This window comes from Chiloscyllium punctatum, chromosome 12 (assembly GCF_047496795.1).
Source record: "Chiloscyllium punctatum isolate Juve2018m chromosome 12, sChiPun1.3, whole genome shotgun sequence".
Taxonomy (NCBI): domain Eukaryota; kingdom Metazoa; phylum Chordata; class Chondrichthyes; order Orectolobiformes; family Hemiscylliidae; genus Chiloscyllium; species Chiloscyllium punctatum.
This window is the reverse complement of record NC_092750.1, coordinates 36,627,224-36,640,416: the sequence shown is the minus strand read 5'-3', so window position 1 is coordinate 36,640,416 and position 13,193 is coordinate 36,627,224. Positions and strand designations below refer to the sequence as shown.

The following is a 13,193-nucleotide window of genomic DNA, read 5'->3' as shown; positions in this document are numbered from 1 at the left end:
CTATGCTAAAAACAAGTTTTGTGGATTAGACATTCATAATAGAAACCACAGTTATATTCTGCTAGTTTTAAAAAGATATTATAATTACCCTTTTCTCTTTAGACCCTTCACAGAGTCCACTTTAAATACTTTGTGTGAACATTGGCTAATCAAAAGTTAATACATCTTTTGTAAATATTGTGATTGAGCGACATTTGTGTCTTTCAAATTTTACACTGAAACATTTGAACTTTTGAAATTATACATCTTTCAATTTAAATTAGATGTCATATTGATGAATATCTTATTTGTGACCTAGAATAGAAATAGATTATGCATTTAAAAGTCCAAATGTTTCAGTTTAGTTTGAAACATTACTGTAGATGTGAAGGGCATTGAAGCTCCTTTGGTCGAAATTCAATATTTTTAAACTTGTGTTCCATCTATTTGTTCTTTAAATCGCCAAACTTGAGAGCCACATATGTCTCACAAATCACAGTATTTACTAAAGAAGTATAAAGTTTTCATTAAAAATCATACAATGATGTCACAGACACTGACTGCATTGGCTGCAAACACTGCCTTTTAAAAGACCAGTTCTATAAACTTCAGCATTTGATATTATCTGTTATCTAAGAACATATTGTAATATTCATTTCTTCCCAAAGAATTCAGCTGATTTTGATTAAGACAAAGGCAAATACTGGAACTGCAACAATTGAACCAGTTTTTAAAGATTTTTTTGGATCACTTCAAACCAAAGTACCAATCCATTTATGAGGTTGCAGTGTTCCTCATTAAAACTGAATTCTTTTATCTGAAATTTCAGAGTACTGAAAGGAGTGACATAGCCTGAAAGCTTACCATCATCACTGAGGAATTTAGTGTCTGGTACCATTGCAGGTCTGTGAAAGGAAAGTAGAGACCTTACTTGAGTATAACCAACAATGTCTCACCAATGTTTATAATCTTGAATTTGGTATGATAATTAAACATAGAAGATAATTACATGTAAATTGTATTTGTGTGACATGTCTAACAGTGGTGTGCAGACCTGACCTGTTCCTACAGGTCATGCACAATTAATTGATTCTGAGAGAATCTTGCTGTCTCTATTCTGTGTGAAAGCAAAGCCTACCTCAATTGATAATATATGAGAAGAGTCTATTGTAGAAATAGGCCTCAATCATAATCTGGCTAATGCTAATTAACATGTTTGGACCACAAAGTAATTTTACCCTCCATCTGATTTTATGTTCCATTGACAAACCAGGTGGATTAGGGTAAAATCCAGCTCAAATTTTGTTTCTATAAGGAAACCATGTTTTCATTCTTTATATTATAGGTTTCCTTTTTTTGTTATTATCTTTTAAATATATACAATATATATTATAAAATAACTATTTTTCTTCTTCCTGTAAAATATATTTTTCTATTATTCTTCTTGAATTTGGGACCTTTGATATTGAATTAGCTGCCAAGATATAGCTAGCAAGGATTGGATGTAAAGTCAAAGAAGTTTAAAAATCTCAAAAAATTATTCTTACAAAAAGTGAAATATTATGCATTTTTTGAAAGACATCTATCATGGAACAATTAATTGGTATCTTTGTAAAACTTCTAAAGAAATAAAACATCCCAAAATATTTCACAGAAACATTAGAGAATGTAGCCATTGCTCAGTGAGTTTATCCTGACAGCAAGGCTCCATGCTCAAGTTCCATTCCAAGACTTGAACACAACAATCATGACTCTCCAGTACAGTACTGAGAGATGCTGCAATGTAAAAGGTGGAATGTTAAACCATGTCACTATGTTTAGATGATAGTAAAAGGTCTCCAGACATTATCTCCATTTCTTTGACCAATGTATATTTCTCAATCAACTGCACAAGAAAAGGTTATTTGGTTATTATCACATTTTTTTGTGGGAGTTACCCATGTGTTTATTGGCTGCCACATTTCCTAAATTACAACGGTGACTACAAGAAGTGGGTATTTGGCTGTAAAGTGCTATAGTCATAAAAATGCTCTGGGAATGTGTCTTTTACTGTGAGCAAACAAAATTGGGGAACAAGAGTCGCTAATGGGATACTGAAACAACACTTGGCAAAGGTGTTCGGTTTTATAGCATCTTAAAGGAAGAGACAGAGATAACTATTTGTGGCTGTAAGTTCCAAGCAGCTGAAGAAACCACTGCCAATCATGGATGAACAAATGCCAGGATGAGAAATGCACTGAGACTTCAGGTGGTTGTAACACTGGAGGAGGTTACAGATATAGAAAAGAGCAAAGCTGTAAAGGGATCTAAAATTAAGGTTGAAAATCCTGTAATAGACAATTCTATCAACTCAGCAGAGCATGGTTAAAGAATTAGAATCTCTACAGTGTGGAAACAGGTCCTTCGGCCCATCAAGTTCACACCAACCCTCCAAAGAGTAACCCACCCAGACCCACTCCCCTACCCTATATTTGCCCCTGACTGATGCACCTAAACTACACATCCCAGAACACTATGGGCAATTTAGCATGGCCAATTCATCTAACCTGCACATTTTAGGATTGTGAAAGGAAACCCACACAGACTCAAGGAGAATGTGCAAACTCCACACAGACAGTTGCCCGAGGTTGGAATTGAATCTGGGTCCCTGGCACTGTGAAGCAGCAGTGTTAACTACTGAGCCACCATGCCATACTTTGTGTTGCAAAGATGCTATATATCTAATATTGTTTGGAGGGCTTAGGTTTTGAAGGATTGTGAAAAGAAGAACTTATTTCAAGTTTTCTGACCACACCTAGACTGGTTTCTTTAAAACTCGTTCTTGAAAGTTCGTTATTGGCTTTGGAGGTTTTATTTTTAAAAGTAGGATTCCTAAAATCACATAACTGGTTGTAACTTTGCTTGCTGAGTTGGAAGGTTCGTTTTCAGACATTTCATCACCATACTAGGTAACATCATCAGTGTGGACCAATCAACCACATCGCCCGTGGCCTCACCAATCAACCACATCGCCCCGTGGCCCAACATTTCAACTCCCCCTCCCACTCTGCTGAGGACATGGAGGTCCTGGGCCTCCTTCACCGCCGCTTCCTCACCACCAGACGCCTGGAGGAAGAACGCCTCATCTTCCGCCTCGGGACACTTCAACCCCAGGGCATCAATGTGGACTTCAACAGTTTCCTCATTTCCCCTTCCCCCACCTCACCCTAGTTCTAAACTTCCAGCTCAGTAACTGTCCCCTTGACTTGTCCGGACTTGTCCTACCTGCCTATCTTCTTTTCCACCTATCCACTCCACCCTCTCCTCCTTGACCTATCACCTTCATCCCCTCCCCCACTCACCCATTGTACTCTAAGCTACTTTCTCCCCACCCCCACCCTCCTCTAGCTTATCTCTCCACGCTTCAGGCTCACTGCCTTTATTCTTGATGAAGGGCTTTTGCCCGAAACGTTGATTTCGAAGCTACTTGGATGCTGCCTGAACTGCTGTGCTCTTCCAGCACCACTAATCCAGAACATCATCAGTGACCCACTGTTGAAGCACTGGTGTTATGACCCGCTTTCTATTTATGTGTTTAGGTTTCCTTGGGTTGGTGATGACATTTCCTGTGGTGATGTCATTTCCCATTCTTTTTCTCAGAGGGTGGTAAGTGGGGTCCAAGTCGACGTGTTTGTTGATAGAGTTCCAGTTGGAATGCCATGCTTCAAGGAATTCTTGTGCATCTATCTGTTTGGCTTGTCCTAGGATGGATGTGTTGTCCCCGTTGAAGTTGCGGCCTTCCTTATCCATATGTAAGGATACCAGTGATAGTGGGTCATATCTTTTTGTGGCTAGTTGATGTTCATGTAAACTGACAGCTAATTTTCTGCCTTTTGTCCAATGTAGTGTTTCTTACAGCTCTTGCAAGGTATTTTCTGACCAAACTCACTCATAGAGCTGGTGATAACCACTTTCTTTGATGTAGACACTGTGCGGCCTGTTATTCAAACTGTGAGTGCTTGGAAGAGTTCTTGTTTCATCTAGTTCAATGTAGGAAAGCCTGAAGTGAAGAAAGCCAGCTCAGAACAAACTCAACTGGAGGAAAGCTTGCTATGAACAAGTTGCCCAGATGGTATCTCCCATTTTTGTACAAGAAACATGAAAATGTCAGTTCAGGGTAAAACACATTTCTTCTTTTGAAACTGATTGAAGGAGCATCAAGATATTAATTTCCAGAGTTAGTTACATCTGCAAAACCTCAAACACAACCATGCATGATTAGTGACTTGACGACATGTACAGGGGACCCCCAACTTCTGAAACAACACTACAAATTTCTTACGGAAACTCAACACCCACGGACCAGTCAAACCAGGAAGATTCCAGGTCGCAATGGACGTTTCGACACTCTACACCAACACCACCCCATGACGATGGCATTGCTGCAACAGCCTCAGTACTCAATACAACGACTGCCATTTCCAGGCACTATCCTACAACCCATCCGCTTCATCCTCAACCACAACATATTCACCTTTGACAACTAGTTCTTTATCCAAACACATGGAACAGCCATGGGGACCAAATTTGCACTCAATATGCCAACATTTTCATGCACAAGTTCAAACAAGTCTTCTTTGCTGCACAGGACCTCTGACCAACACTATACACCAGATACATTGACGACATTTTCTTCCTCTGGACCCATGGCGGGGAGCCACTGAAACAACTACACAGTGATATCAACAAGTTTCATCCCACTATCAGACTCACCATGGACTAGTCTTTAGAATCAGTTTCATTCTTTGACACACGCATCTCCATCATAGATGGACACCTCAGTACTTCACTCTACTGGAAGCCCATGGAGAACCTCATAATGCTAGACTTCTCTAGCTTCCACCCTAAACATTGTAAAACAGCCATTTCCTGCAGATAAGCCATAAGCATACACGGGATCTGTTCAGATGAAGAGGAACGCGATGGACACTTGAAGGTGCTGAAGGACGCCCTCATAAGAACAGGATACAATGCTCAACTCATCGATCGCCAATTCCAATTTGCCACAGCGAGAAATCATGATAACCTCCTCAGGAGACAGACACGAGATATGACCAGTAGGGTACCCTTCATTGTCCAGTACTTCCTGGGAGTGTTCTTCGCAGCCTGCAACATGTTATTGATGAGGATGAGCACCTTGCCAAAATCTTCCCTACCCCTCCACTTCTCGCCTTTAAACAATCACCAAACGTCAAACAGACTATTGTTCGCAGCAAACTGCCTAGTCTTCAGGATAACATCGACCACAACACCATACAACTCTGTCATGGCAACCATTGCAAAACTTGTCAGAATTTCAAAATGGATACTACCATTACACGTGGAGACACCACCCACCATGTGCACAGCAGGTACTCATGTGACTCGGCCAACATTGTCTCTCATATGCTGCAGGCAAAGATGCCCCAAGGCAAGCTATATTGGCAAGACCAAGCAGACGCTACGATAACAGATGAATGGGCACTGCACAACAATCGCCAGACAGTGATGTTCCTTCCCAAACAGGAACACTTCAATGTAAAAGGATAATCAGCCTCGGATCTTTGGGTGATTTTCCTCTGAGGCATTCTTTGGGATACGCAATAATGTAGTGTCGCTGAGCAGAGGCTGCTAGCCAGGTTTGGTACCCATGAAGATGGCCTCAACTGGGATCTTGGGTTCATGTCACAGCAATGAACCCTTCTGTTAATTAACCAAACACCCAGAAAAGCTCACCTCACCTTGTAATCTGTTAAAAATGTGTGACAGAGAACTCTCAACTTCCACTATTTGATGAAAATAACATCTATTTATACTTTAACTCTAAAAGCAAACCTTAAACAAACTATTCACAACTCTAAGCCTCCCTTTCTCTTAACTGCTTACTATCTACCTCCAACTCTTATAACAATATTCTGTTCCAATAAGACACTTATTAAAATTACATGATCTTAATTTCAAAACCTGATAGTTGCTGTCATCTTCTGTGTTTTTCTTCTTCTGGCTAAGATCTCCCTGGGTCATCTTCTTTCTTTTTATTGCGAGTATGTCATATGAAAAGGTACCTTTGATAGGGTGTTTCCTAATTTCTTAGAGAACAAGATGTTAGCTGTCCACCTATTTCTGTCTGTCTCAACAACAGTTGCTCTCTGACTAATTTTCAAAATCTGCATTTTATACCCCCCAACATCAAATCATCTCTTTGGTCCGATGTTGGCAAAACAATACCTTCAAACTTGATTGGGTTTTAGCATCCTGTTGCATAATTTAAACTGATTGGTTAAATTCAAATTGTTGTCAAAACAGCAACCCAAACTCAGGTTTCCATTTCATAGCCACATGTTATATATTCTCAATTTTCCAGTATACTCCGGAACTGCCATCTATTCATATATACAAGTGCTTGTAATCTCACAGTTCAGAACAGCAGTCACTCTCTCTTAAAGATACAGTACATGCCTTCAACTTCATGACACATGCTACAGATGACCCCACTACACTATACACTCAGGCACACCCACACATAAGCACACATACTCACACACTATACACTTAGACACACATTCTTACACCCTCACACAAACCCTCTCTCATACACACACGCCCTCACAGGCATATACTCCATCACACTCGCACACATATGCTATCAAGCACATACATGAACACACACACAGGCTCACACACTCTATCCCTGTCCCTCACAAACCCACACACAAGACACACGATCTCTTCCCCCCCACCCCAACCGCACACACACGCATATATAAGTCTATGGGGTTGATTTGCATTTGCAGATTTGTATTTGCATATTCATTCTCTTTTGTTCAAAAAGTACACAATCTATAGGTAGACATTTGATAAATTCCTACTTTAGAAATAGAACCAGTCTGACTCAAGGTTGGGATACAGACAGACTCTAACCTCACACCTTTAATGCACTGTCTGATCTTTTTATAAAATCTTAATTTATCTCGGGACTGTGACTTGAAAGAAGTTCTGGGATTTATATATTAATACTCAAAACCTGCATACCCATTCTAAGTGATTAAAGACTTAACAGCAATCTAGGTTTGTTCAATACTTCATATCAGTTGTATGACACTTTTATCTTTTACTATAAATTCTGTGCCCTATGATCCTGCCCCATTAGCTACCTAATGAAGCAGCAGAGCTCCAAAAGCTTGTATTTCCAAATAACTCTGTTGGACAGTAACCTGGTGTTGTGTGATTTTTAACTTTGTTCACCCCAATCCAACACCAGCACCTCCACATCATACCTCTACATATGCTGAGATCAAAGCCATGACTTTGCCAGTTGTATGGCTTAACAATCAGGAAGGATGTTAAGAGTTTAAAAGCTTTACTTTCTATTAGCTTCTAGTGTAAGTAAAACATAGTATATATAGTTGTCTTACTGAAGAATTTATGGCTCCCATAATTTCCTTATAGGGTAAGATCACAGTTATACTTCAAACATTAGTGAAACTCATATTTTATAATTGATTTGTGCAAAATGAGTAGATCTGTACTAGAATGATTAAAGGTGTATAGAATTGACCTCCACATTCCCAGGTTAAATCCTGCAAATCCTGATGGAAAGTGGACATATAAGAAAACATTGATGGTGTCTGTGTCAAGCTCAGCTCTCATGGTTAAAATTCCTGGTAAGCCTATACTTATTGTCTCAACTCAATCATGAAGATGAGTCCCTTAACCAAGGCATGAGAGAACTGACACTTAAGAAAAACTGCTCCTTGATCCTTGAGAGAATAAGAAGAATTTTGCTGGAAGGTAAAAATTAGATTTGTATTATTCTTTCTGGTAAAATTATATACTTGTCAAACTTCTATTGCATTCTTAAATGATTTCAGTGAAAGGAAAATTGGATATTGGTTTCCTTTTAGTGCAAGCTAAGGTACCCAGAGCAATAGTGGCTATTATGTTAAAGACCCTCAGACAGCACCTTCCAAATTTATGACCGCTTCCATCTAGAAGGAGAAGGGCAGCAGATACATGGGAAAATCACCACCCACAAGTTTTCCTCCAATCCATTCACCATCCTGACTTAGAAATATATTGCTGCTCCTTCACTGCTACTGGGTCAAAATCCTGGAATTCTCTCCTCACCGGCATTGTGGGGATAACTACACACCACAGACTGCGGCGGTTAAAGAAGGCAGTTCGCCATTACCTTCTCAAGGGTAACTACGGACTGGCAATATGTGTTGGCCAGGCAGCAATGCCTACGTCCCACAAGAGAATATTAAACAAAAATACATGTGCAAATGTATTTTACCTGTGTCTTGATGATAACTTCACGATTAATAGAGAAGATTTTGTGCTGCTCAGTCCTGGATTCCAAAAAGGTAAATAATTCACAAGTATTGGGTCTTCTCCAAGTTTCTGTTGAAGATATCTTGGCAGCTGATTTGTCCAATGCTGGTTTACAGCTGGTAGGATAATGGACGATGGAGAAGAATCCAGGGCATTCTACAGGCAATGAAAAAGTTTACATTGAGCCCATAAGGTAACTCCTTTCATTTACATTCAGGAGGCAATAAGTTCATAGGGTTCATTTTACTCTACTAATTAAAAAATGAGGGAGGTGGCATAGTGATATTGTCACTAGTAATCCAGAATCTCAGACTAAAGCTATGGGGCTCGGAGTTCAAATTCCACCACTGCAGATGGTGAAATTGAGCCCATGTTTTAAAAAAAAATAGTCATTGCATGATAAAACTGACAGAAAATCCTAGTGCTTGCAGTAATAAGAGCAAATCTGTGAGCAGTCTCATACCCTGCCAGATGCATGGCTTAGTTATTCAGTGAAGTAACTCCACAAAGGCTGGTATGCCAACACTAAGTCACCCTTTATTTACATGTGGAAAGTGTAGATCCCTCAGAGCCAGCTGTCAGAGTGTCAGAACATCTGACATTCCTCTTTTTATCTATCAACCAGGCCCAGGGCTCCCTGTTAATCTGGTCCAACCTATGAGTTCCCCTTGACTGATATCATTACAATCACTACATTCCTCTCCTTCTGAGTCTGAGAGCACAGGCTGGTCCTTTCTTTTACAGTGCCTTCTGGGGCTATTTAGCATCAGGTCAGGTTCTTCTGACTCTACATCCGATACAAGCAGTGTGTAATGCACAGCAGTTAGTCTCTTGTGCCCAGCTTGTCTCAAAAGAAATTCACTGTCTTCTTCTGAGGCAAAGGTGTCTACATAATGAGATCTGCTGAATCCATAGCTGATTCAGAGGTCACTTCAACGCTTGATGGAGAGGAAAAATCCACAGATTCTGACAGCCATTATGACTGTTCCGAGGAGCAGGGCATGTTTTGCTGCCACACCATTTGCATGTTTGCAGGTTTCATACGGTCCACATGCTTGTTCAAGACCACTGCACCTACCCAAACTTTATACATTAGTGGACCAGACTTTGTTTTGACCAAGCTTCTCACCCATGCAGGCCCTTTCTGTGGTTCCCTCACCAAACTTTGTCCCTTATAGTAAACTGTGTCTCTCACAGGGTGGAATCTCGTATCTGACCCTGGCTTTCCTGATAGAGATTACATCTTGTTGTGTCCAAAGTCTGATATTGTGAGCTGTGACTAGAAGTGTGTCCAAAAAATGTAAAACCATTATGGATTCTTCAAGCGGCAGTTCCACCAGTGCCAATGGGAAGTAGCTCATTGCATCCGTATTCACTACTTGACCTCCCAGACGGTGTTCCAACTTGTAACTATACACACTTAGTTTTATAGCCCAACGCTGAATTCAGCCTGAATTTTTGGCGGCACTTCCTTGCCTTCTTTAAATAGATCTAATACGGGTTTGTGAACCATTAATTTCACAAATTTACGTCAGTAAAGGTATTGGTGGAACTTGCTGACTCCAAATACAACCGTCAAACCTTCCTTCTCTATCTGGGCATATTTCCGCTGTGTACATCTTCGCTCTGTCTATCGTCGCTCTGTATGAGCCAAAGTCTGAAATGCAAATACTATTGAGTGTTCCTCTCCACTGGGCCTCCTATAAGCTAATACTACCCTAATGCTGTATGGGAAAGTACTTTATGTTAATACCAGATTTTACTTGGGATCACAGTGTACCAACACCTTAGAGGATGATAGCTATTTCTTCACTTTTCTGGAAGTTATGGCTTGGTCATGTGACCATTTCTAAGGCTGAGTTTTGTTTAGGAATTGATGCAAAGGTACTGAGATGGAGGCCAGATTACATATGAACTGTCTGTAATAATTTACCAGCTACAAGAAAGACCTAAACTCCGGTATAGAAATGGGAGCCAGGGCACCATTGACTGTCCTCACTTAGTTTTCCAACTGGTGTAACCGAGTCCTGTCTACTCTGTAGCCCAACTAAGTCACTTACTGGAACAGATATCATTCCCTTCTTAGGCATACACCTGCCTGGGAGAAACGTCTAAGGACTATGCCCAAGTTCTCTAAGTGTTCCTTATTGGTCTTCCCTGTTATTAGTATGTTATCTAGATAAATGGCAACCTGGGGTAGACCTTGCAAAATGTTTCCCATTGTCTACTGAAAAATTGTAGAGGCTGACAATACCTCAAATTGCAGTCTCTTTTTCATACAAATCCTAATGGGTATTAATCATAGAATACTTCTGGGAATTCTCATCTAATTGCAATTTCAGATGCATGGCTCATGTCCAGCTTCATGAAGGATAGCCCCCACTCCTCTATGCAAGGATCTGGGTATTTATCCAGCTGCAAAAAGTGGTTTACGGTTTGTTTAAAATCCCTACAAAGGTAAACCGACCATAGGGCTTCAAAATTGTTAAGACTGGTGCTCCCTATTCCACAAACTGGACTACTTTGATGATTCTTTAACTTTCCAACCTTCTGATTTCAGCATCTACTTTTGCCCATAAGGCAAATGTCCCTGGGCAGTTCTTACAGAAATATGAAATTGCATCCTGGTCAACATTCAAGGTGACTTTGCTAGTCCCTAGACCTTCCAGAAAGACTTCTGGGTATTTAATTAGAACTTTACCCAGGCAACCATTTTCTAATCAAAGAGTGTTGAGCCAATCTAGGTGAATCTTTCTCAACCAAATTCGCTCCGTCAAGCTTGGCCTCAGCCTGTTACTACAATCAGTTGTAACAGAACCAGCCACTTCTCATAAGAGGTCAGAACCGAAGTTGTTCCTTAATCTGTAAAGGTTCCCTGGTGTAGGTCCTCAGTCTAGCCAAGGACTTGAGCAAACTTAAGGGTTGGAATCCAGACCAAACTTTGTTAAAGACTGGTTCTGCAAGCACTGAAACGGCTACACCAGTATTGACTTCCATTACAACCTGATGACCATTTAACCAGATGTTTATTTCGATTGGTTCTGATCTGGATTTTGCTAAGGAACTGAACAGTTCCAAACAAGGTGTAGGTGGACTCTCCAGGATATACACCCTACTGAATACCAGCCCAAGGGTTCTCTTACTGAGTTTAGATCTAGTAGGACTCCTTTGCTGTTTCAGGTCTGCAATTACAATGGCTTGCCCATCCAGATCCTCAAGAAGGTTTTAACTGTTTGGCTTTAACTGTTTGGCTGAGGTTTGGCTTTGTTTTGGGTTTTTGCTGTGGGCTGCCCTACTGTCCATCTGTTCAGGATATATCCTGAGTATGGCTATGCAACTTCCTTAATTCAGATGGTGCTTCCCAAACTCAGTCAGACTGGCAGGGGTGTCCACTTTCATCGGTATACCTTGCAACCTATATACTCCACTTGCAACATTTTCCAATGATAAAGCCAGCTTTACCTATTTGAAGTCCAGCTGTGGTACATTACATTACATCATTAATCCCACATACCAAATCGTCTCTTTGCATCTCATTAAGGGTTAAACCAAAGTCACATGCCTCTGCCAGTCTTCTTAATCTAGTCAAAAAAGTCAATACGGATTCCCTTATTTTTTGAATTGCTGAGTAAAATCAATAGCATCTCAGAATTTGAGGAGGCTTGGGCTGTAATATTCCTCAACTAAATCTAAACTAACTCTTGAAAGGTTTTAGTATCTGGTGCCACAGGGAAAGTTAGACTCTTAATACTGAAAATGCTGTCGATCCACAAGCTGTCAGGAGAATTACTCATTGCTTTTCATCTTCCCTAATGTCATTTGCCTGGGAAAAAAAAACACATCTTTTCCATATAATGGCCCCAGTTTTCAACAGCAACGTTGTCAAACTTCCCAAATAATCATCATGCCAGAAATGTTTACCTCAACTCAAAACCAACTGTTATGAGTGAGTTTCTTCAAGAATGTGCTTTACTCTCTTCGCCACTGAAATAATGCCACAAAGGCTGATATCCCATCACAAAGTCACCTTATATGCCAAATTCTTGACACTAGTCTAGCATCCTCAGAGCCAGCTCTCAGATTGCCATTCTGACATTCCTCTTTTTTTCTTTCTTCTTTTTTTTAACAGGACCTCTGACATTCCTGTGTTTTTTTTACTCTTTTTTTCCTCTTTTTACCCCCACACTACCGCCTAACTGTGGTACATTCCTCTTTTTATCTGTCAGTCAGGATTCCCTGATTGGATCAGATTAACAGCACCAATTGGGGAATTTATATTCTAGAAGGTCCACCTGGCAGACTTTGTTACAATGACTACATTCAGCAATTGGGGAAGTGATTTCTGTGACACGCTGCTCCTACACAGACTACACATTGCAATCTTGGCAAGCAGAATCCATACACAGCTGTGCAAAATGGCAATGAACTTATGGCAATGGTGTGAATTTATGGCAATTATCCACTATTATCCCACCAAAGACAAATGAAAAAGTTATTACTTTTGACAAACTTGGAATGGTTTTTGGAAAAGGTTTTTAGATACTTATATGTGAGGTGAATGGCAAGACCATCCTTTCAGTTCTCATACCCGATATCATGACCAAAATGTTTTCATTTAACTTTCAACCAAATAAAAGGATTATAAACATACCAAAGAATTATTATAATTATTATATCATTATGATCATTAGAATTATTTTTTAAAAATTAAGCTATTGAATTTAATAGTGTTTAAATGTATTGCTGTTTTGGAAGGAGGAGAACAAGTTAAACATTTCTCTCTGATGGCTTCCTCCATCAGTAGAACAAAATTTGGTATTGTGACTGCCAAGCAAGTATAGAGTTAAACAATGTCCTAGTCA

General features: G+C 40.0%; 1 protein-coding gene across 2 annotated transcripts in view; it reads right to left on the bottom strand.

The window, feature by feature from the left end:
• Positions 1–13,193, bottom strand: part of atp6ap1la (ATPase H+ transporting accessory protein 1 like a) — a 39,913-nt gene that overhangs the window by 20,976 nt on the left and 5,744 nt on the right. For both annotated transcript variants that reach the window (XM_072582346.1, XM_072582345.1), the window contains exons 4-5: positions 8,294–8,487; positions 844–884 (exon numbers count right to left, since the gene is read on the bottom strand). In XM_072582346.1, coding sequence (XP_072438447.1) covers positions 844–884; positions 8,294–8,487 — 235 coding nt within the window. The remainder of the gene's footprint in view (positions 1–843; positions 885–8,293; positions 8,488–13,193) is intronic.